The 25882-nt window shown below is 41.5% G+C and overlaps 1 protein-coding gene across 1 annotated transcript in view; it reads left to right on the plus strand.

Moving 5' to 3' along the window:
- Positions 1-2419: 2419 nt before the first annotated feature.
- Positions 2420-25882, plus strand: part of LOC136645015 (suppressor of tumorigenicity 14 protein-like) — a 30278-nt gene continuing 6815 nt past the window's right edge. Inside the window, exons 1-15 of the mRNA XM_066621274.1 lie at positions 2420-2503; positions 5886-5953; positions 7252-7448; positions 9544-9790; positions 10429-10571; positions 12577-12674; positions 13048-13160; positions 15075-15208; positions 15942-16046; positions 16827-16937; positions 17299-17418; positions 19408-19591; positions 20216-20490; positions 20867-21003; positions 23140-23281. Coding sequence (XP_066477371.1) covers positions 2420-2503; positions 5886-5953; positions 7252-7448; positions 9544-9790; positions 10429-10571; positions 12577-12674; positions 13048-13160; positions 15075-15208; positions 15942-16046; positions 16827-16937; positions 17299-17418; positions 19408-19591; positions 20216-20490; positions 20867-21003; positions 23140-23281 — 2158 coding nt within the window. The remainder of the gene's footprint in view (positions 2504-5885; positions 5954-7251; positions 7449-9543; positions 9791-10428; positions 10572-12576; positions 12675-13047; positions 13161-15074; positions 15209-15941; positions 16047-16826; positions 16938-17298; positions 17419-19407; positions 19592-20215; positions 20491-20866; positions 21004-23139; positions 23282-25882) is intronic.

Raw genomic sequence — 25882 nt, forward strand, 5'->3', positions numbered from 1 at the left:
ACATATTCCGTCATACCTAGTTTGGTTGTTTTTCCCAGGACACAGCTTGGAAGTGAAGTCCAACCTGGGTGTCCCCATGGAATGAAATAGATTACACCAACGGTCCCCAGTCCTTTGCTGACCTTTGCAGCAGTTCCCAAACTATGGCTTCAAGACCCATCAATGGGTTGTGACCCAATTTTTGGTGGTTTGTGCATCAAGGCTTAAAGAAGCTGCTACTTGGGGGGGGGCATTGCTGCCCAATCACAATTATAGCCACACCCCTTGGCATTTATAAATCATGCAACAGACTAGGGCCTCTAAAACGTTTGGGAACCACAGTCCTAAGATAAATCTTGAGAAAAAAGTTGATGCAACTATAACTCAGCTCTAGGTTCAGTTCTGGTGATCCTCATTCATGATTGAAACACCAACCAATGGCAGAACATTTGGACTATCCAATGTCACTAGAAATGCAATATTTTTAGTGCAGTTAGTTCACGCATTCAGAAGCCAGTGATTCAGTGATGAGTAATCATATGTTTGTGCATTGTAAACCAGCCCTAAAAATACTGTAATGCATTGGGATTGCCCTTGATGATGATTCAAAAGTTACAACGGAGCCAAAATGCAGTAACCTACCTAGTGATGGGGGTTGCTTGCCCTAAACATTGTACATCCTGTTTTTCTTCCCCTTGGGGAACAAATTCAAAATTCCAAGTTTGGAGGCTATCTGATACTGGGTTTTAATGAGATTTCAATGTTGCTGTTTTATTGATTATAACTTCAGTTCCTAGTGTTTAAGATGTTGTCAGCCACACTAAGGACCCAATCCTATCTAACTTTCCAGTAGAGATGCAACTACAATACAACCCTAAGGTAAGGGAACAAATATTCCCTTACCTTGAAGAGGTCTCTATGACTGTCTCTGACCAATGCAGGGTGCAGCACATGCCCCATTGGCATGGCTGCATTTGTGCTGGTAGGATTGGGCCCTGAGTCTTTGATACAAGGGACAACAGAAATATTAATTGATAATAATACTTGATACCATTTATGCACAGCATTTTGAAATACCCCTACGTGCTATTAAAATATCATCATTCTACCTGAATAGTTACTAAGGATGATGTGTGCATAGGGCCATGGTGTAAACAATGATAAACAGAGAGAGGAAGAAGAATTATACTCAAGATACCAAGATACAAGTCCAGTATTCTTTCTGACTATTCACAGAGCTGACTCGTTGATAAAGCCCAATGAAATGGCCACCTCAGGTAGCGGATTAGTCACTTTCACCTTCGCTGGCTACCTGTTGCCTCTACCAACTTGCTGACATACCTGCCTCTGCCAGAACTGCCAGAACTCATGAGAGATACTCTAGGCTAACTCTACTATCCTCACTTCCTGTTTCGCTCCCCAGTTTCTTCCTTTTTAAAATTAGAGAGTGAGAAGTTGGTGAAGAGAAAGAACAATAGTGACCGTAAATATGAATAGTGCATGCACAGACCCATATAATGACACCCTGAGGCATGGGATAGGACTTAGGGGCCCGGCCCTGACCATCACCAAATTATTCACCTTTAGTGAATTATTCAATAAATATTGAATTATTCTATTAATTACTAACAGCACTTTGCTAGTCTATCCTAAACGTTCATAAAAGTATATTTCAGCAAGCCCCCATGTGTGGGTGCACACACTTCAAAGTGCCAGAAATTTGAGCCCCATATACAGGTAAGTACAAGGTTCACCTTGTACTTTTAAATGAATTGTATTGAGTGTGCCTGATTTGTGTGGATGCCATTTTTTAATTACCTTTAATGACCTTACTGTTTGTTTATCTTTTTTAACCTGGTCCCTTTTCAACCTGTTATTTCAAATAAATGTCCCAAAATGCCCGCTAATCATATTACACACAAGGAATAAGACAGATTGAACTTTAAAAAATGGTGTGCAAGCTTTCCTATATTTTAAAGGATCAATAAGGTACTTTGCATCCCTCAGTAACAGCTAGATTTAAGTCTCCTTTAAGAAAGAAAGGAAGGACACTGGTCCTCGTACTATTTTATGCATGCAAAGCAAATGCTAGTGTAAGATTTCAGATAACTTTGTTTCCTGGCTTTTCTACAATGTTTTCCTAAGCAGCTGCAGGTTGTCTTGTTCATGTGATTTTAAAGGAGAGGCTTCTCCACTGAGATTCCGTTTCTTTCCCGTGCACCTGATCACACCAGTCTAGTTTGGGACAGAAAGAGTTACAGTAGGACTGACTTAGTTTCCTTCCCCGCTGTTACCCGGAATGCTAGTAGCGTGAAGAAAAATCAAGGACAACAATAGAAGACAAAGGCTTCTATTTCACTTGATCTCACTAGCAAAGATGTCCAAGTTTCATTCAAGATTTTGATATTTTGAATTGTACGGAATGAATCCCGGATGCACCATGCCGAGGTCTTTCCCCTCCAAGCGTCTCCCTGTTATATACAGCATCCCTATTTCTAGTGACTTCGAGTATCTCTCTGGACTGGTAAGAAATGGCACGCACACATGTTCATTTGGAAAATTGCTCAGGGATAATGTGCGAATAAATGCAGTCTCAGCTGAGCAAAGACAGAATCATGTTGCATGACCTGACCTGTTGATTTCTCACTCTCCCCCCTCCCTTTCATTCTTTAACAGGGTCTGTCTCTTCCCCACAGCCAGACACAAGAAGAAATGGCACATCTATGGCATCCTTTTGACAAAAAAACCAATTTGTGTGTTTGGAAAAAATGGCTACTGGAAATGTTCCCTATGATGGCCTTGACTATCACTGTCATTTTGTTGATCCTATATTATACATTATGTAAGTTACACTCCTTGAAACTGCTGTGCTTGGTTTTCAGTAAGCATGTCAAGTTAATATTTGTTCTGGTTTCAGATAGATAAACTTTAAGGTTACTTTTAGAAGAAATGTGAAAAAAAAATCCCCCAAGAAATTTCACTTTAGATAAAGAAATTTGCTTTGACTTTCCCTTTGTGAAACGGAAAGTCATTGCGTTCTTTTATCAATATGTATTATTTAATGTTCCAGGATTCCAATAATGTGTGTGTTCATCATCAGCCTAAAAGAGGGCTCTTTTGGTCTCTTTCCTAATAATAGATGCTTGTACCCAGACATCACAAAATGTTTCCCTTCTGCCCATTACTGTAGTTCAGACAAGCAAGAGCAAACTGTGACTGCTTGTTACACATTTGCCCTGCCACCAATGCAAAAGGCTTTGTATCTCCAAATGCGAAGTGAACCTATGTTGTTGATTCTATACTACAAGAACAGTCTAAGTAATGAACAGCAACAAGCTAGTATTGGCATTTACCTATTAAAGGCTTAAACATGCTAGAAAACACAGTCAAAGCCAATTTTAGGACTAACATTTGCTTTCTGAAAAGTAGGGAGAAACCACCTATAGTAACTTCCTCCTTGATTTCTGAAGCATTTTTGTTTTTGCCAACCATGTAGAAAACAGATGGGGAATGGGAGGTTATTGTTTGCAGTGCAATTTCATGCATTTTTATTTCACTGTGCCCAGTGCAGCTTACTCTCTCTGTACTGTGTTTAGGATTGCAGCCTTTTTTCATTTGCTCCCATTGAAAGCTCATTGCTGCTGGAATAGTAAATATGTCCACAGAATGTTTTAAAACCTACATAAAACATCTTGTAATGGATGCTTGTGCAGGTGATGCATAGTAAGGCATTTAATTTACACTTTATTATTATTTTTAATTAATTTCTATTTCTAATCATAGAAGTTAAATTGGTATATTTGCCAGCAGTGTTTTTGTCAGTACTGATAGCTCGTTTGTGTCTGTTTATTGGTGCCAGATGTCCCTCTTCTCCCTTTCCCAGCTCCAGCATTCTCTTTCATCTACATTGGTGGAAGTGTTGAAATTCCTAATCTGACTTACACAAGTGACCTAATGCAGCCTAAATCAAATACATTTGTACTGCAAGCTGAAGCAGTCCAGAATTATGTAAGTTCTCCTGTGAAAAACATAAATATAAGACAAAATGTAAATGACCTTTTTTGCTCCAATTTCATTAGACAGTTCCTCTTATTGGAATATGTTCTGTAAGAATGCTGATGCAAGGTGTGTTTCATTTTACCTTTTCTTAATGTCAAGGATGGGAGTTGTGGCTAGAGGAGAACTGAAGCTGTTATTGGGGAGAGAATTATCATTGGCCACACAGAGACAGCCTTTGTCTTTAATTCTATTTTTGCCACTAGATAATGGTACCATGTTGGTTTTATGCTGCAGGCACCAAGATACCAAGATAACAAGGCACTAATGTGTCCCATCTCTGATTAACCTGATTACAGGCGTGCTCCGGTATCAGCCGGGGTTCCATTCTGGAACCCCCCACAGATATGTGAAACCACAGATACTGGGGATGCCCCCTGTGCCCTGGACCCTTCAGATGCAAGGGGAGCTATGCTCCCCTTATGTTTGGAGGCTCTTCTAACTCCCACAGTGGTCACACACATCTGCTAGCTGTGGGGCTTAGAATGGCTGTTTCGGCCAAAAAAAAGTCACTTCCAGTTTTCCAGCAAAACCGGAAGTGATGTTTTTAATGCCTTTAAATGTCATTTTATACCTCAGCTCCAGAGGGTGTGCGGAGGGGGCGCATCTGGGGATAATTGAAACCATGGATACAGGATCTGTAGATACAGGGCCCCCTGTGTATATGTTTCAACCCAATCCGAACTCCCTCTCTACTTATGCATTCACACCAAGGAGGCTCATACTGCATCCTATGATGGGGGGGGGGGGGAGCTTGGAGGAGGTATCTTCAGGGTTAGTGAACTTTGGATCACTAGCCATGAGGAAAACTTCCACTGTCCCAGCAATTTTGCTGGCTCAGGACTGAGGCATGTAATGATGAGGGAGACAGGATTTGGCTACAAGCTAGTGCTGCTGGACCTGCCCCTTCCTTTCTCTCATTTTGCCTCCTTCCCCACCCAGAAGCTCCTCATTCCAACTTCCCTGTGTTCCTCCAACCTTACCTCACATCAGCAGATGGTGGCCTGACCACCAGCTCATGCGCACAACTTCCAGCAATTATCTTGTCTTATAACTTCCAGCAATTGTTGAGCGCTTCAGTGCGCTGGCCAGCACAGCATGGCCTCCAGTACAATGTCACACAACTTCCAGGGCAATGCAGGGACTTCTACCTGGATCGTGCCTGCTCCTCTGGACAAATCTTATGCCACTGGTGGACAATTCAATTTTGGACTTGGAAGCCTGAAAAGAAACAACGTTGTAGCTTCTTCTGCTTTTACAGATATGCAAAATGTTAGTTTGCACTTCGTCATGTGTGGATTTTTATTTGGGCGGGGGATGGGGGTTTATCAATTTTGATTTAAAGCCTCTTTTTAAAATGCCATTTTCCAGTACAACAATGCTTTCTTTCTTTCATTTTTTCTCCAAGTTTACTCTGTTTGTGAGATCAATACACTTTTCTGGGTCCATGCTAACAGAAGCCTCGAAAATACAAAGGATCTCTCTGTTAGCCTGCATTTCCCAAATGAATTAGTCGTGGGTCTCAAAGCTGCTTTGTGCATGAACTACATGAGTTGTCTATGGCCTGAACAGAAGCCAGAAATGACAGCTATCTTAAGCAGTGTAAATGCTCGGTGAAGAATCAGTATCAGGTTACCTGATAAATTGTTATCAAATTGAAGTACAATTTGTATGATTATTAATCCTTTCCATCACTTAGAGATACTTTGTCCAATTATTTGAGAGAAACAGAAAGAAAACGGGGAAAAAAATATTATATTATTTTCAAAAAAGAAGAGATATGATGACATCAAAACTTAACAGACTTTTTTTGTTCTTTATATTTAGCTTTCTAATTGTTTAACTATCAGTTTGCAGAATTGTATGGGTCTTCAGCCTTAGGAAATTATTACTTGAAATCTGTTATTACTGCATTCAGGTAAGTTATTTCCTAGTACATATTCTAGCTGAAGAAATAATTCTTTAATCTGTCAGCATTTCTACATATTTTCTTAAGAGTTATAACAACAAAGACAAACAGAAAAGCAAATTACACCTAGACTTCACTTTTGTTATAGTTCGGGCTATACTTTGGCTAAAATCCAAAGCATGCTCGTCATCCAGCTCAAGTTATTCATTTTAGACCAAGTTGGGTAAGTGAACATGTGCAGTGAGAGGGAATGATCATGGTTTCTGGCCCCACACCTAACCTATGTGTATTATGTAATGGCGGTGTTGGCTACTCAACATGTTTCTATTCCCCCTCTTCCCTCATTCAATGAACCTAGTGAGAAAACATTTGGAGAAAGTATGTGGTTCAGTTGCTTTGACAGCAATAAGACAGACAGCCCAATCCCACCTAACTCCCCTTGCAGCTGCTTCAACTGGGTTCATGCTGCATCCCACGAGGGAGTTTCGGGCTGTGAAGGCCTCCTTGAGGTAAGGGAACATTTGTCCAAGGGTAAGCCCTCACCACCTTGCTGGGTCTGTTTGGACCTGCGCCAGCTCAATAGCTGGTGCAAGTCCAAGTGAACCTAGGAAAGCAGATTGAGTCCAGGAAGGGGAATGAGAAATTGGTGGTGCTTGTAAGTCAGTGTGGGGAGTGGTTGGAGGCAAGGAGATGGGTGGGTGAAATAGGGTGGAGAGGAGCAGAATTGAGTGAAGTTCTGAATGGGGAGGAGACCAGGTAGTGATTGGGAAGAGGGCATTATTGGCAGTGGCAGCTCTGTTTCCTGCACTGCTTGCGGTGTTGGCCAGGGCCACACTGAATTACAGCCATAAAGAACCATACATTGTTGGGACACTCAATGCTAGAGTGTTGATGGTTGATTCTTATGGTTGATTCTTGATTTGAATCAAGGCTGCTAAATGAGCTTGTCATCATAACTCCTCCAGATCCAGTATGCAAGATGACTCCATTCTGGTTGCCCTTTTCTTTTCTCATTCTGATATTGAAGAGGTTTATTTATAGAATGGTGCAAAATGAGAGGAATGGCCCTGGAGAGATGGAGTCTACTGCAAACAGGACGAATCTATGTGTGGATTGATAATGAGTGATGTTTGCAGTTTGATTGTGTGAACCAACTTTGTTATGTGCTGCCAGACCTCCTGGAACAGTTAACTGTAACTGTTACAATGACTTATATAAACTTCTGTATGCAGGCTGATGGAGACACCATCACAGCTGAATGGGACGCCACACCTGACTTTCATTTTGTCCTTATTTTCTTTCTACAGTGAAGGAAAAAATGGCCTTCGTGCTTATTACTGGAGCACATTTTGGACCCCACAAGATTTTGTTCTCCCAATTAAAAATCTCACCTCAGTGAATCAGAAGCGAATTTTTGCCAAAAGGACACCTCTGCCTTTTAATAGCAGTGCTGAAACATTTTCTTTAGAAGAGGATTTTGATATTGTTACAATGGAGCTTTTTGGTAAACTGATATTCTTCAGGTGTTTAAAAAAAATATGTATGTATACAAAGAATTCACATAGTAACTATTAATAATTCTTAGTTTCAGATTCTATGGATTATGATGTAACGCTAAAATCAGGTAAGAACTAAGCTTTATTTCTTGTGCCACTTTATGCCACTAGCCAGCTATCCGATGTTGTTGCTATGCAGGCCCGTATTCATTTAATTTGAATTTGCTCAAGGGGGACAGTGCACCAGTGAAACAACTTCAATTCATGAGTCATTGAAATGTATGGGAGTCTGTTAAGGTTTCTTGGGTCACTCTCAAGTTTCAGTGGCACTAATGCCACTAATTTCAGTGGCACTAATTTAGCTCTAACAGACCAACCCTAAACCTATCTACTCAGAAGTAAGTCCCATTGTGCTCAATGGGGCTTATTTCCTAGGAAAGTGAGTATAGGATTTTCTCTTTCTGAAACTTCTTATCTTGATAGTGTAGCTATAGGAGGGGTGGTGTGGTAAGTCCTGAGGCACCACAATGCGCCATGTAAGTGGTCCCTCCCAGTCGCCATTGGAGCCTTTTCAAGTCGTGACATCAACACACTATACAATGCTCTCGCTGCCCAGAATGCCTCCAATGGTGAGTGGTGGTGGGGCACCTACAAAGCACATTACACTACCTACAAGACTTACAACCCCCCCTAGCTACACCATTGTTACTGATCAAGGTTTTTATTTTTAATCGTAATTACACATGCATGAGATTACAGAGCCCTGTTTTCTGCCTCAACCCTTCATGACTGATAACAAGAATCTCCTATCCTGGGAAATTATTACTGAGCCATTAGGCGTGTAGCTGAAATATTGCATACAGCCAATCTTTTCTGACTTGTTTTGTTGCTACGTTATAACAGTAGTAAATGTGATTTTGTCTGGAAAGAATAATTAATGCTACAGACTGGGTTTAATATGGACTTGTCTTTTGTACAAAGGCAAACATAGATTGTTTATATTCACATGGTTTATAGTTTGGAGAAGAAGCTTTGGAAATTAATTTAGATTATTGGATTGAGAATTGATCTCAGTCATGGATATCCTGGGCAGCCTTAGTCTCAATCCCTTATCTGTAAAATGGAAATGGTTGATTTCATACCAGTGGTTTTGGTGTCACAAGAGTTAGAGATTGTAAAAGTCCATATGATTAATAATAGTTCGCAAGAGATTTAATAATGAGAATTTTTGCATGGCTGCTTTCCTAAGAACATTTAAGTTCTTAAGTACATCTCACTTCATATTGCATTTGTGTGGTTGGCCCCCCCCTTTTTGTTTCATTTAAGGGGGGATGAAACATTGAAAAACCACAACAGTGCTAAGACAATCTATCTTTTAGCTTCCACCACAGATTGTATCCCATTCATGTGCCCCCATGTGCTGTTTATATTTTTTTTAAATTATTACTTTTTTAAAGATACAAAGTGAACATTGGGGAGTTGCATGATTGGGGTAGAAACTGTGCCAGGGTGAGAATTAAAGCTGTCTAACCCCTGGCAGTGTTTCATACACTCCCCCCCCCCCACTATTTAAATTTCTTTTTTAAAAAAAAAATTAAAACCAGGGCCAAACTCATGTTCATCACAACATCGAGTTTGGTTCTTATAAAATCCCGCAAAATTCAATGGGATTTAATTTTTGAAACACCTGCACTTAGGCTCATTTGGTAAGAAAGATTAATTGTCTCAAGCCGTCTGCTATTGTTGATCCACTTAACCAGATCTGGCTCACTTGCTTTCTCCATTAGCTGATGCACTCAGAATTGACTTGTACTGAGCGAGCTGGTGAAAGCTGCTGGCTGAATATCTAGAAATTCAAGTCCTTGGGCTACAAATCAGGTGCACGAAGGCGATCCTTTTTCACAGCCTTTGTGCCTCAGGCATGTCCCAAGGGGCGACAGCTTCATGGGGTGAGAAGATAGCACAGAGCAGTCTCACAACATTTTCAGGCCTTGTCTGATGAGAGAGACAAACCGACCTTTTGTGGTGCAGACATCTGTTCCCTGGGATCTGGGCTGAGAGGATTAATTTCTCTTTTAATTTCTTCTCCTTACTGCTTTTCAGCCACTGATCTGTTTTGGTTTTGTCTACCAGTGGCCTTTGACCTCTACGCAAAGCCTGGTAATAATAGGACATTAACACTGATGAATCCTAAGAAATCTTTTTATCAGTGGAGACTCCGAGTCCCATCCGACTATGTTGTGAGGCTAGTAGCTGTTCCTATGCATGGAGTGAATCCAGGGAGCTGTGCTTCTCACAGGCTGTCTGCATATGATTTTCTTCTCCCTCTGCAAAACAAGATCATTACAAGGTAGGAGTATAAGGAGGTAAAGCTGCTGCATATCCAAGCTGTATATGCAGCAGAGTGATAGAGCATAAATCCTGCTGAGTGGGCAAAGACAAAAGAGGCGCCTCTCTTATTTTTAGTAGGAGGAGAGCAATTTTTGCTATTCATCCCAGCAAAGCATCTTCCCAGTAGCTGTTGCTGGTGTGTATTTCTTTAGTGTGTTCATCTTATCTTATTGGGGCAGGGAACAAGTTTTTCATTCCTTTTGCTGTGTAAACCACTTTGAAAACTTTTTGTTGTTGTTGAAAATGAGAATAATAATAATAAATGTATCCTGCATGTAAATGGTCCCAAATTCAAACACAAATTCAAGATTGAATAAATCTCGGACAGAAAAGGCTAGGAAAGATGCCTGACTTGAACTCTTGGAGTGTGTCTTCCAGTGAAAATAGGCAGTAAATGGGGCAGCTCTCAGTCTAATGTAGCTTCAGACATTCAATACAACTCTAATTCAATCCTGTCTCTATTCAGAGAATCAAATCTTGTTTCAGTTTTAGTTCCAATGCACCAAATCAATGAGCTCAGACATGGATGATTTTACCTGATCAGAAGGTGAAATACTGTACTGATTTCCAGCTGTATTCAATTGGAATATATTTCAGGTGGTGTGGAATGTCCGGAGCTTGGACTCCTCCGGTTTTACGCTTAACTTCATCAAGCAATGTCATGTTGGTCACATTCTCACTGGACCAGAGAAAAGAGAACAATGTACTCAAAGCATATTTTGAAGCGGTTCCTAAAATTGGTATGTGGTCAAACCCAACTGGAAGTAGGGCACAGGCATTGTCTGTGAGCTGCTGGTCAAACATTAGATGTGATGTGTTGTGTGGGGTTGTGATCTGTGAATATTGTGGAAATATTTCTGTGAACTGAAATGTGGGATACAGTATGGAGTTAAGGTATTTTTTTCTCCCTTAGAATCTTGAGTAGTTGGATTTTTTAATACTATTGGTCACAATTTAGTATCTTTCTACAGCCAAGAGTGCTTCGGTGCAGTATTATATAACTTTTTATTCTGATATATGTTTCAACATTAACAAGGATGAAATAATAAGGAAATACGGACATCTCCGGTATCTGCAGAGGATATTTGCCTAGTTCCCCTCCCCGCAGTTACTGGAAATTGCAAATAAGGAGAAACTCAATCTTTGTGCTCCCCGTGGCTCAATCTTCGTGACCCCTCCAGCTCCCCTGCATCCTGTTACTTTTGTTTATGTTGAAGACCTTTGCGTAAAGGGAAAGCGTTTCTTACTTTAAACAAATTCTATAAGCAAAAAGTTTATAGCCAGATGAACAGGCAAGCAGAAAGTAGCCTAGAAGGGAGCCGAAATGTTCACTTCCTGTTTCCTGCGTCCCATGCTTGCGGAAACAATGTTAGGGGTGGGGTTCATAGCTGATAGGGAGAACATATGCAATGCAGGCTCATGGTCTCCTGGTATTCTCCAGATAGGGCTGTCTGAAATCCTGCAGAACTGCAGTGCATAGACAACACTGAACTGGACTAGTGGTCTGACATGGGATCAGGCAGATATGTTCAGAAATGACTTAAAAAAACAAAGTAGTATTAATTTTCTTCTGCATGATTACACTGACACCATTAGCTAGCTAATTAGCTATTAGCATCTGTTAGTTTTAAACATAGAGATCTTACTTTTGTAATTTTAGAAACACTTCGGAAAAGTGTTGGAATAATTTTCAGAGAAGCAAGTTGCAGTATTTACCCTCTCCATTCCCTCTCCTGACATATCCCATTAGTTCCCCTCCCAGCTAAATGAAACCCCCCCCCCCAATACTAGCTCACCAGTATGGAGCAGGTTGCTGGCCACAGCAGCAGGCCACTGTTGCCACTGCTTTGTGGTGGTGATTCAAAAATGGTTGCCAGTGGCACATGTGGCATGTTGTTGACAACCTCTTTATGACAGTGGGATGCTGTCCCACTGGATGGTAGGATTGGGGCCTAATCAACAGGGGAAGGCGGATCTTTAATGAGAAATGTAGGCCCCTCCCCTTGCTTAGAGTTTGGTTTTATCCACACAGAACTTGTGTGTGACAAGGGTGTCTCTTGACCAGTGCAGAGAACCAATCTGAGCATTCGGAGGAATGCATGTGAGGATTGCACCTCATCAACAAATGAAAACATTTGTTGTTCAATATGTTATGTATGCAAGTTATGCAGGATCAAAATCCTGCATAACTGATTGGCCCAGACTTATGGCTGGCCAATCAGGTGATGGATCAAAACCCTACCATCTGATTAGCCCTCCTTCCAACTACACCAACCATGGGGAGTCTGGGCGGAGCTAAAGGGTATAAAAGCCAGGGGTGTTTGCCTTGTGATTCATTGCCAGGTTCTGTTCTGAAGATAGAGCTGTTATCTCTATGCCTTCCTTTATTCGCATGGACCCACTATATAACACAATATCTGAAGACTTTAAACATTCCATAGAAATGCTAAGTACTGTATTGTTGCTGGTGTGGGAACTTCAGGACCACATCCCAGTTCCCATGTATAGAAGAGTATATCAGACTGGGTCAACTGTCTCCCACACAACCCTTTTATCACAGAAGAAATGTAATGGCAACTGTAATACCAATTTATTCAGTCCTAAGGGCACACAGAAAGATGATACCTTACAAGAAGAAAAGAGCTACAGCCCCTTCTCCCCCTTTGTTCCCATACTTTTCAAAAGAGCAATAGAAGAAGGATCACTTCTTAACAACACTGTTGTTCTGTTGTTTACAACTTTTAGTCTGTGGTGGCCGCTACATCTCTTGGAATGGGACGGTAAATTCTCCATATTACCCAAGCTACTATCCACCCAATATTGACTGTCACTGGATGATCAGGGTATGTACTCTTAGCAGTAGCTGTGAAGAGTGACAAGCCTTTCAAAACCTCTGTGTATGTTTTTAAAGGAAAAATTTCTTTCACAAACTTGAGCATAGGAAAGCTGTAAGAATAATAATTTTAGTGTTCAATAAAATTAAAATGATGATGGGGAGAAGAAGGATCACTATCAGCCTAATGTGGACTATAGATTATAGTTATTAAAGTTTGATCCTGCAATTTATTCAAATGACCATGGTACATTTGAGAACTGCTGCCTTATGGTATTTAGTAACTGCACTTGTTTGAAAGGGCAGAACATACAATGCATTTTTCTTTACCATGCTTATGTCTCCTTTATAGACTCAGTTTTTTTTATTTTATTTAATCTTAGGCACCACTACCTGGATATAGACTGCAGTTAAAAATGCTTGTAATACAAGTTCAAGAACCATCTCCAGGATCAAACAAATGTGATCGAGATTGGCTGGAAATCGATGGTGTCAGGTGAGCTACATACTTTAATTTGAAGCAACTTGTGCAATCAATAAGACCTTTTCTCTTTGACCAACAGCCCCTTCTGTTCTGTTATATTGCACACTCATTTGCAACGCCTCCTCTTTTTTCAGAGGGGCTTGCTATGCAGCAAAGAGAGGTTAGTTGATGGGTCAGAGAGGCTTTTTTTCCCTTACATCAAAACCTTGACTGGGGACACAGTCATGCATTCTATATTATAGATGAGGCTACAGTGATATCAAACTACCATTCCTATCCTAGGTTGGTTCATAGCATGCAGATTAACTGCAGTGATAGAATTTTTAGAACAAAGTATGAATTCTAGCTGATAGAAATGTAAGGAAATATAGTAAAATAGTCTTTCAATTTTTTAAAAATCAATTACAATAGTGGTAAAAATGATAGAATCTTCAGTAATTAGAAATGGTCAAAATGGCACGTTTTGCCAAGATATTGATAGGTTAGCGCAGTGTTATTCAAACAGTGTGGCGCAGCTCTTTAGGGAGGCGCCAGGAACTGAAAGGGGAGGCATGGGATGTCCTCTCGCAGCAATGCAGTCACACCTCTGGGCAGAATACGAGCCCATCGTCTGTGCTTTTTTTTAAAAGCAGAAGAAACGGGAGTTGCTCAGCTGCGAGAGTGGCTGCTGCCGCCCCGCCCTCTTCTCCCTCCACTCCGAGGCTGACGCCTTCTGTGTTCACTGCATGTTGTTTCCAAAGCTCTTTGACTCCAACCCCCATCTGGCAAGTAATGAGCATGCTGAGCTTGCAGTCCTTAACCCTTGCTGATCCTTGTCTGGTTGGTTCCTAGTTCCCAGCCTGGGATCGATTCTCATCAAAGTGAAATCTCTCTTTTCAACCCCCTCCCTCTTCCACGCCCCCCTTTCGATCTCCAAACCTTCCAGCTTTCCTCCCCCTCCCCAAATAAATGCTTCCTATTTTACCAGTCATCAGGACTCTTAAAGTTGTTTCCATGCAGTTGGCAAAGGGGGGTGGAAGAGAGAGAAGCGCACACTTTACTTGGCCAGGAGCAGAAAAAGGGTACTGTTTTTAAAGTGATTTATTGTTGTTTGACTGAAGAGGAAAGGCTGTATTTTTAAAGTGATGAATCTTGCTATTTGAAGGGAATACTTATCAGCCATTGATGAAATGATTTCCAGCCCAATCCTACCCACACTTTCCTGGGAGTAAGCCCCATTGACCCATTGAGTAGACATGCATAGGCTTGAGCTGTGCATCTCCTAGTATAGGAGACAAATCAGCTTCCTAACCAAACCCTTATCAGCTCGGATATATTTTCATGGTCTATTTTTGTTTTCCCCGCCAGCTGCTGGAAAAATTTAATTTCATTAAATTAATAAAGGGTTCAATCCTATCCAAGGAGAATGGGAGAAATGACTAGTTGGATTGGGGTCCACAGGGGTGTGTGTGTGTAATGTTGGTCAGACTGGTTGTTCACAAAGTTCATTTGATAAAACAATTCTATTGGTATGCTTACAAAGTTTTAAAAAATGAGTCCTCCTGGACCAGACAAAATCTACCTACTCCAGCATCCTGTCTCCAACAGTGATCAGCAGCTGATCATTTATAAAGCATGTATATTGCTGTGTATTAATAATATATTTTTAAGATCTGCATTTAATTAATGATATGATTAATATCAATAATATTAATATAATATATTTAACATTATATTATAATAAATATAATATTATAATATTATAGTTAATATAGTTAATATTTCTGGCCACTTCCTGTTTAATGATGTCACTTCCAGCCCTCAGGAGCATGATGGGGAGTCATGGCCAACATTCACGGAGGTCAAGGGAGCCATTGGCCGGAAAAGTTTGAGTACCACTGGGTTAACCCTATTAAGAAAGTGTGATATATCTGTAATTGGTTTCAGATATTGCAGACCTATTGCCGAAGGCCACAGGATCAAGGAATATGGATATTCCATTACAATCCGTTTCCATTCCGATGAACTAGTCACACACAGGGGGTTTTATTTTGAATTCAGAGCTTTCAGCCACATGGACCGTAAGTAGACTAACCAATAAGCTTAAGTAAGCATAACTGAAACCATCTACCCCATCTCCATTCCTTTCCCTCCCTCTTTTGTCTCTGTTGTCTCCCATATGTTAATATCTAGCTTGTAAGCCCTTTGGGGCAGGGGCCCACTCTATCTAAATTGCCATGTGTATTGATAGTGCTTATTATTATCACTAATAACACAGATAATGGAATCAGAATTATTTATTTTATTTATGGCATTTAAACTTTGCTTTTCTCCCCAAGGGGACCCTTGAATTGGGGGGGGGGGGCAGGGCAGTGTTACAGCTTTTGGAAACTATACTTCAAAGATCTGTTATACTATGACTCAGATTAATAATGTCATTTCCTCTCTCATGATAATTGATTATTTGCATTTATTTGGGTGGCATCCTGATGATAGTTGCTGCTATTGGGAGCTCCCTTTTAAACAGAAATGTTCTTTGTGAACAGAAGAAAGTTTCATTTGTAGAATTTCAGACTGGAGATATAAACTGTATCTTTAGCTTTTGTGGGGGTTCATGATTTTCATTAGGACTACAGAGTGCGGGGAAATGAATGAATACCCCCTGCTTCCTGTGCAATGCACCCAATTCTGATTTCCACCTTGTTACCCCAGCTATTTAAGTTTATTTTTTTTAATTCAACAACATGTTGAACTATGTACCCAGAGTTGTTGAGAGGGCACCTTTAGCTACATGCTCTACTGTTGTTGTTTCAGCTTGTCCTGGGCAATTTAAATGTTCTGATCGAACATGCGTTCCATTGAGCAGTAAGTGTGATGGGTGGAAAGACTGCACAGATGGAAGTGATGAGGCAGACTGTGGTGAGTTTATGAGTGTGGCTTAATGACATTGTTTTGAACGTTGGTCAGTAAATGGGCGGTTTGATTTTTTTCTTTGGATGAGGGAGGACAGGAGGAGGAGCCAAGGGGGTTCTTGCCTTAGAATTGGCTGGAGAAGCCCAGGGAGCAGGAGGAAGCAGAGAAGCCAGAGGGAGAAGTGGTTCATAGTGATCACACTTTCCAAAAGCATGGCTACTTTTGGCTCTGTTGTTACTTGAGAGAAGGAAGCCTCACTGAACAACTGGTGCAAATGGAACTACTTCTGAATAGAGCTGCAAAGAATCAGGTCATCCTGGTAAGCCTCCCAGCTACTGCGCGTGACCCTCTTCCCTCCTGCCTCTCGTGTCCCCACCCTCAAGCAGTCTGTCTCACCCTTCCTGCCTTGTTTACAGATGGGCATAGACATCAGGGGAGTGGTTAAAGAGAACTCTGACATTTGCAAACAGCCCGGTAGCAGCTCAGTCTTTTTCTACGGAGCCATGACTGTCTTATTAAAGGGAAAGACTTGGAACTCAAGTCTTTTAGAGTAGCCAGAACAGTCTGGGTGACTTGAAAAGTTGCCCCATTAGGTCTCGTTTTCAAGTTGAGTTACGGGACGGAGACTCATGACTCAAGTCAAGTTGTGCTGGACTTGCCCATCCCTGGAGGAAGCCATGGAAGTTGAAGTGACAGTCGCACTGTAGGTCTAATGTAGACTTGCTCTCTGGGGGTATCTACCATTGAGGGGAGTGCTACATTCTTGACTTTACAGTTCTTCTCTAGGCTGTAATCCTGAACAATCTAACTGCGGCAATGGAAAGTGTAAACACCATTCCAGGTCTTGCAAAGGAGATGACAGTTGTGAGGATGACAGTGAGGAAGACGGCAGTTGCTGTAAGCATGATGTCAGCTAATTTTAGCCTGTACTTGTGGATGAAGTACAAGTGAAGATATGAAGAAGATACTGGGTATTTTAGGGTTTCTTGGGGGATTTTCTTCTGCTGCCCGATTTCTAACTTCCAAGGAGTGTGGCTACAATGGTGATTAATCAGCAGTGCTTCCTTCCTCCCCTGCCCCAAGCAGCAGCTTGTTTAACCCTTAATGTGCATAGCCTAATCAGCCATATCAGTTTCACAAACCACCAAAAATTGGGTCATGACCCAGTGGTGGGTCTTGAACCCACAAAGAAGCTCTGACTGATGAGACAGCACCATTAAGCACATTAATATTTTTCTCATCTCACGGTTCCTTTCAGCATATAAAAGTTGTTCACAGCACTCCTATAAATGCTTGAATGGGAAGTGCCCAATAAAGCTAAATCCAGAATGTGATGGAGTCAGAGATTGTGCAGATGGGTCTGATGAAATGAACTGTGGTATGTATGAATGTCTGAATTACTGCCGTGATCTGAATGCCTGTGTGCTCTGCCTATATGAGGACCATAAATCAAAGTTTTATGCATGCGCTAATGTGCACATGGTGCTTCCAGGTCAAGGAGCTTTCTTGGTAACTTCAGCCGAGAAAAGCTGCAGCCATCTCTGCTCACACAACACTCTTTCCAACACTGAAGTCAATGCTTGAAGTATATGTTCATAATAGAGCTTTTACTTATTGAAGAAGCACCTGGAGACATGGCAGAGAGGACAGCCCTAGTCTCACTCTAAATTCTCTAAATTCTTCGAACATCTGAAAGTAATCACTAGGAAAATCATCGCATCACTGATATAAGTTGCCCTTTTCTTTGCCTTACTGACACAGATCCAGACTGAGGCAGTGCTCAGGTGACTTCCACTTGTGTCAGTGCCTTCTGCAATTCTGAATGCTGGACCTGCATTCCACTATTCTATCCCCCCTCTCTTTTTTCTTCTATCCTGACTTCACCCTTTATAGGTGGAAATTATCAGCATGTGTCAGGGCTTGGAACAGTCCATTGAGGTATGGTGCCTCACAAAGACAAATATGTAACTTTGCTTTTTAAACAAAAAATTAAAGCTGAGGATTTTAATTTATTTCATGTGGCTTGAAGACCGGGCTGGCCCATCCATGAGGCCAACCAGTGGCATAGCTAAGGGGGTACAGGGGGTAGCAGTTTCACTGGGCATCAAGATTTAGGGGGGCAACAAGCTGAGCTTGACACTAGTGGCCAAAATTGTGAAAATCTTGGTATGTACGAATAATACTATTATATCATTGGAAAGGTAATTTAATGCAGAATGCAATGAAACAAACCACATTAGAATAACTGTATTCTATCAAAAGTTATGGCCAAATAACCAGAAAATGAAAACACAACTGCCTTAGGAACAAAAGTGGATTTCTTTAACTCAAAACTGATCTATGAGACTGATTGTTCTGAGAGCCAATGAGATGTCATTATGATACAGCATGGAACCAATAAGGTGTTAATAGAGCCAGCTCTCATTTCCATGTATTATAATACAGCTACTCCTGTTAACTGATAAAGAGGCAATTATTCAAGTGGTGCTCTTCTTATATTTAGCAGGGAGAGATAAAAAATTCACCCCAGCACAGTGTCTCTAACCAATAAAGAGAAAACTTTTTATTTATTTACTTAATTAAATTTGATTTTGTCTTGGGGAGGGGGCTACAAAATTTTCTTTTATCCCAGGTATCAGATAGATGCCTTAGCTATGCTACTGGCTGAAGGCAGGTGGCAGATCAAGTGGGTGGTGAGCTGCTGGGGGGAGGAGGTAGGTTCCCCTCAATTTGTACTTTAAAAAAAACCTAGGCATGATGTCACTTCTGGTTGTGACATCATTTCTGGGGCATCATTTTGAGCTCTGCACCAGGCTACATGCTCATTAGCTACGCCACTGAGGCCAACTAACGCGGTCATCTCAGGCATTAGAGCAGCCGGGGGCACCCACTGCTTGTTTCAACTGATCCTTTTCCTCCACCTCCCTGAAAAGGTAAAAGACAAAGTGAAAGTAAGGAGTAAAGAGGGCGGTGGGGTAGAATGTTAGAGGTTGGTTGGCTGGTTGGCAACCTTCAGTCTCGAAAGACTATGGCGTAAGCCTATAGCACCCAGTATTCCCAGGTGGTCTCCCATCCAAGTACTAACCAGGCCTGACCCTGCTTAGCTTCCGAGATCAGACAAGATCGGGCATGTGCAGTGTTAGAGGTGTATCACCAGTTAAAGGCAGGCAGCATTTGGCATGCCAAAGACCCCTTCCTGAAGTCCTAGAGAGCTGCTGTTTATCACAATATAGAGCCAAACAGGCCATATGTTCATATGATCAGGCTTCCAAGCCTATGCTACATGTTTTGAGAATACTGTCCTGAACCTGATAACATATTGTTGTTGTGCTTACTCGATAAGTAATGTCTATGTTATTTTTATTAGCGTGTGGAAGGAGTCAGGTAAAGAAAAACAGAATTGTTGGGGGCGAAGATGCAAGGTCTGGAAAGTGGCCTTGGCAAGCAAGCTTGCAGATGGGAACATTTGGACATATATGCGGTGCCTCCATTGTTTCAAATAGGTGGCTGATATCTGCTGCCCACTGCTTTCAGGACTCTGAGTCTATAAGGTATGCATTATGTCATGTAAAAGAAATATTGTGCTCAGCTTTTGGTCATCATAGTTACGTTAACAAAAATAGAGGCCCTTTTTAAATGATTTATTTGCCTTTTATGAAGAAAAGAAAAAAATAACATAAAATACACTGACATCACAATCCTATGCATGTCTACTCAGAAGTAAAAAGCACTGATTTACTCCCTGGAAAGTGAGTGTAGGATTGCAGCCTGAATGGACTAGTGGTGAATAAACAAAAACAAAAATAAACATGTAGTGTGTACTTAAGCAGACCAAAAAATAGACACACATCTTTCTCCTTATATACTTGGATGTTTTAACTACTTTCAACTACTTTGTAAAACATATCTCATTTTTCATTATGGTGTATTATTATTTTGATTGTACAATTAATGTTTATTATTATGTATGTTTAACTATTGGTTCTACCTATGTGTCATCTGATAAAAGAGGTGATTTTTATTGATCAGGAATTTCTATTTTGGTCTAACTGATACAACGACATTGTATCACAGCTTTTACCAACTTTTGGTGTGATCCACTGAAAACTGAGCCTGTGCACTCCCCATCCAAATGAATGGAATCTGATTATGAATTTTTGTACTCTGTTTTTCAGATATTCTGCAGCAGCTGGCTGGACTGCATATATGGGTGTAAGGATCATTGACAAACACAGCAATAACCATAGAGCCATGCGAGCAATCAAAAGGATTATTATCCATCCACAATATGACCAATATATCTCAGACTATGATATTGCCCTGTTGGAAATGGAGGCACCAGTATTCTTCAATGAGCTGGTACAGCCCATATGTTTACCAAGCAGTCCTAGAGTATTTGTTTATGGAACTGTCTGCTATGTAACTGGCTGGGGAGCCCTAACAGAAAATAGTATGTTTATTTCTGGATATGTTTATTGCAAATTGCAAGTGTGAGATTAATATGTAGCCAAAAAAATTATCTCAGCTGATTAACAAGATTTTTAATGTGCTCTTAGAGGTTGGTGTTCATAGGCCATTGGGAAGGTAATCTCCTTAGATTTGAAGAAAAGTGTAATTCTGTTTAATATGTTTAATTTACAAAATGCTATGCACTAACTTTTGGGAAAATATAGGCAAAGCAAGGTTAAAAGTATTTAAGTCCTTCATAAAGGCCAGAGATTCTTCATCTGTGGGTCATTTTTTATTTTTAGTGTTTCAGCTGATAAAACATAGCATGATTTCTTTTTTTTCTTTTTTTAACCTTTGTAATGTTTCTCTTAATTTAGGTCAGCTTGCGAAAACACTGCAAGAAGCCAAAGTGAAAATAATTAATCAAAGTCTTTGTAGCAAACTTTATGACAATCTGATAACTTCTCAGATGCTGTGTGCCGGAAATCTCAATGGTGGTATTGATGCATGTCAGGTAATCTCAAAAATAACAGTGTGAATAACCACAGTGATTCATATATTAATACACTTTTCACATTGCATTTCTGGTCATAGGGGAGTTTTCATACTCTGTTGTTTTTCCTTGAAGATTTCTAATCCTAGAGACCCTTCAAACAAATCTCAGGGATTTGTCTGTGGATAATATTTGCAACAACACAGTGGTATAAGCTCTAGTTGTGGCTATCACAGGTTTCTATTATAACTTAATTTTATTTACTACAATTTTACTTATCGCTCAATTCTAACTTGTGCTGGAACAGGCAGGCCAGCAAGTTCGGGGCTGACTGCAGGCCAGTCTGGGGCAAGTGGAAATAATTCCCCTTATCCTAGATAACACTGCAGCAGGCCCAATGGGGCTACTCAGATCCATACCACCTATAGAGGTGGCGCAAATCTAAGCAGCCAGGGGCCGGCGTGCATCCGTGTGCTGGCCAAGCCAACCCCAATGGTGGCAAAAACATGCAATTTGGAACCCACCCAGGTCGGTGCAAGCAACTTGCACCGGCCGTGGACGCAGTTTGGATTGCACCTCTGCTGTATTAATATTTGCTTTTCTATTAAATGCTCTGCATGACTAAGGGCCCAATCCTATCCAACAGTCCAGCACTGATATAACCCTGTCAGTGTGGCATATGCTGCATCCTGCAGTGGGGAGGCAGCCACGGAAGCCTCCTCAGAGTAAGGGAATGTTTGTTCCCTTACCTCAGGGCTGCACTGCAGCTGCATCAGTGCTGGAAAGTTGGATAGGATTGGGCCCTTAGTCGCTACAGAAATAACTACAGATCATGCAATTAAAATCTAAAATTCAGTATGTACAGATTAGTATCATAATGATTAAAATTATTCCACTTCACGGGTGCAAAAGAAACAGGAACCGCCTACATTTATCCTATGTGGGGGCGGACGGGAATAACTTCAGCCATTTTCTTGTTTCAGAAGCTCCCCCCATAATATCTACTACCAGCCACAACCACTGTTCAGTTGCCTTTCTGCCACATGGTAAGAGAATTTGGCTGCATACACTTTCCTGAGAATAAGCTCCATTGAATACAGCAGAATTTCTGTCTGAGTAGTCTTGCATAAGATTGCACTGGTTGCCTTCTGCTGTAGCATCTCCCCTATAGATCCATATTAAGAAAATGGCAGTTGTACCTTTCTTCTGCCACATGAGGGTGCCTTTATACAACCATTATCTACCAATGATCAAACACAGGCAGCCATATTCATTCACTAGAACAGTGTTTCTTAAAGTTTGTCTTCTGCCTTACCACTTCACGTGGTCCACCTATGTGAAGTACCAGCAGAAGTAACTGGCGACGACATCATCATTACTTCGGAGTTGGGGGGCCAGATGCAATGCAATAAATACCAGTAAGAGGCTCAGAGTGGAAGGGAGGGCTTTTTTGAGCATGGAAAAGCATGCTTTGGAGCCCTTCTCATCCAAGTTGAGCCCCCTACCACTGTTGGTTGCATTGCATTCCACTGCCAGGCTGCAGGTGTCCAGGGATTCTGCAAGTACCACCAAACACCACCTCAAGTACCACTGGTGGTACTCATACCACTGGTTGAGAAACACTGCACATAAGAACATGAGAACAGCCCCACTGGATCAGGCCATAGGCCCATCTAGTCCAGCTTCCTGTATCTCAGAGCAGCCCACCAAATGCCCCAGGGAGCACACGAGATAATAAGAGACCGGCATCCTGGTGCCCTCCCTTGCATATGACATTCTGACATAGCCCATTTCTAAAATCTGCACTAGAACAAAATTCACAGGGATAGTAGCATAATATCAGTATCATTACTGGGTCTAACCAAAAAAACCCTTCAGTTTACGTCCTTCCAGCTGATCTACCTGGGACTGGCCTGAGGGAACACATCATGGCATTTTTGAAACAAATTCACCAGCAGCTGCCCACACATTCCTGAACACTTTTCAGGCTGCTGGTATTTATCTTTAAAGCCCTTTCATCTTAGGACCTGCTAAAGGATTGGCTTTACTCCTTTGGACTTGCCTTTGTGCTAAGAGATCTTTATCTTAGTTCCTTTTTTTTTTTTTTTTGCAAAGTAGCCTCTTTGTTCTAACAAGATTTCTGTATTTCTCTTTTAGGGTGATTCTGGAGGTCCATTAGCCTGCTTAGGAAAGGGGAACAGATGGTACCTTACAGGCATTGTCAGTTGGGGTGAAGGATGTGCACGAAGAAATCGCCCTGGTGTTTACACCAAGGTCACAGGACTTTACAACTGGATTCGTCAATACACAAAGTGACAGATGAGTTGAAGAGAAAACTAAAAAAGAACATATCCTTCCTGAAATGTCTTAATTATGAAGATTATGAAGAACAGAACAGATTTTATAATATGATAAATCTGATGTAAAGAAGAAACCATGTTGGCATACTGAATATATATGAGCCAAAAAAATACTGATGAATTTTGCACTGCTAAAGAATTACGTGGACTAAATGCACAGACTTTATTTCACTTTCTTGGTGGCTTTTCATTGGGGTTCCATGAGCAGGAGTGGGGAATAGAATCTCATCCATTGATCAGTATCTACCTGAAACTATTTTAAAGGTTGTTCTGCCTTGCATCACTTCTTTTGATCAAATTTATATTGCTCTTAATGTGTATGTGGTTTTTCCTCTTCCTTAAGGTCGAGATTGTTCAAGTTTGGGGATTAATGCACCCCTGTGGGTGACACAAAAATACTGCATAACAGGGATGGAAACTGGAGTCAGGTGACTTCTATTAGGCCCCTTCCAACTTTATGATTCTATGAGTCTGAGTTGCAAAAAAATGGGAAGGGTTAATGTTTTGCTTTTGCATCGAGCAGGAAGGAGGGGAGGTGGGAGCAGACTCTCTTTTCCATATCTGAAGCCCAAGGGGAAGGGCAGAAGGACGAGCCCAAGGATTGGCTGGAGGGGGGAAAAGGAGGTGAAGAAGCCAGGAAGCGGTTCCTCATGGCTCCTGCCGTTGTTACCTGGGAGGAAGAAGTTGCCTCATTGAATGACAGGCAATGGACTACTTCTGAATAGAGCTGCAAAGGATTGGGTTGTACTCTTAATGTAAGCCTCCCAAGTTGCTGCCACACAACACTTCTCCTGCTTCTATCCCCTCCTGTTGTCTGTCCCATCCCATCCCGCCTTGCCGAGTACTTCCCAATGCCTCATAGTACCTTTTGGCCCATAACCTGGCATACCTGACCCAAAAGACTCTGGCTCAAGTCGAAAAGGGAATTTTCGGGGGCAAGTCAGCAAAGGGCTCCCAATAAGAATTGTACACGAGTTGAGTTGTAGGGGTGGAGACTTTGGACTCGACTTGAGTCCCGCCATAGTGCCCAGTTCCCATCCCTGCCGGAGAGAAAGAGTTTGTGATGGGAACTGAAGACCATGGAAGTTTCAATTTCCTTTCTCTGTCCTGAATCATATCTGATCTGGCCTGTCTCAGTTCTCCAAGTCAACTTTCTATCCATCCATCTTCTGTTATGGACTTATGGGCTGAAAGCATTAAAAACACTACAGATAATGAGCTATATACAAACTTTAGCAACAGAGAGGTATCTAATCAGGGTTTCTGAGAGGAATTTTTCACAGGGTACAAAGTTTCTTTGTGGCCCCTTTGCGAAGGGTGGGGGTGAAACAGAGCAGGGGAGGGTGGTGATGGGTGAGTAAAATAGGGGCAGGGAGGGGTGAAGCAGGGTGAAAGCAGGGGAGAGACAGCTGGATAAGTCTTTGGAGCCCAGGTCTACCCACCCATGTGGCATCAGTAGTGTCCCCAGCATCCCCAGTCACGGTCGTGTCCCCAGCATCCTGTACGGGCAACAAGTCTGAGTAGATAGGAAAATGTCAGATCACAGGAAATTTCTGGGCCCCCTGCTTTGGCTCCTGTCCCCCTTTTGATCCTGAGTGCAGATACAAATTACCCCATTTACTCCCCTCTCCTAGGCCCTGTATCTTATAAGTGAAGGCGGCAATCAAATAACACTTTCCTGTGAGTAAGCCCCATCAAACACAAAGGAACTAACTTTGGAGTAGACATGCATAGGGCCGTGTTCTTGGTACATTCCTATTAAAATTTATTATAAAGCAGTACTGCCTCTGCTGTGGTAAGTATTGCGCAAATCATTAATTGTAATAAAAATGCCAGGCAATGTGCCAAGGTGTGATGTGAGGATATCTTCAGCAAGATTGCTGCAGGTCTGGGGCTGGTGAGTGCCTGGAGAAGACAGTGCCCGGTAGCCTTGAGTAGCTGGTATAGGAAAGGTAGGAGTTATTTTGTTTTGGTTTTATATATATTGTTTTTTTTCATCCTGATATGTGGCTTGTGGTGCTGTAAATGCTCTCTTTGCATATTCATGTATACTTTCCGCCCTCTAGTCTGTTCTTTGGTGGGAGGATGAGTGGGAGGGGGAGAGAGAGAGACAGAGAGAGAAAGAGTTTGTTAAAAAAAAATTACTGAATAAGTACAGAGAACATCCAACATCCATGCCCTGATAACTTTACTAAAAGATACAACAACAAAAAAGGGAATCTCTTTTCTAGGATTTCAATGTAGATGAAACTGCACAATGTCAGGGGAAAATATGAAACAAGAGGGCCTTACTGGATTAATAGGTTGAACTGTGTGGTCAGCTCTGAGAGTGAAAGATGAGCAACAGATAAATGACTGGGCTGCTCACCATTATGGTGTTTTTCGAAGCAAACGAGATCTTTCAAAGGCTGGTATCTGTTTAAGGGCACAATCCTATCCTGCGTTGGAATAGGCAAGTCAAGAGGCTTGCGCTGTATCCGGCGCAGGATAGGGGCCAGAAGCGGCTCAGTCAGAGGCAAGGGGAAATTTTTCCCCTTACC

Source organism: Tiliqua scincoides, chromosome 3 (genome assembly GCF_035046505.1).
Source record: "Tiliqua scincoides isolate rTilSci1 chromosome 3, rTilSci1.hap2, whole genome shotgun sequence".
NCBI classification, from domain to species: Eukaryota; Metazoa; Chordata; class Lepidosauria; order Squamata; family Scincidae; genus Tiliqua; species Tiliqua scincoides.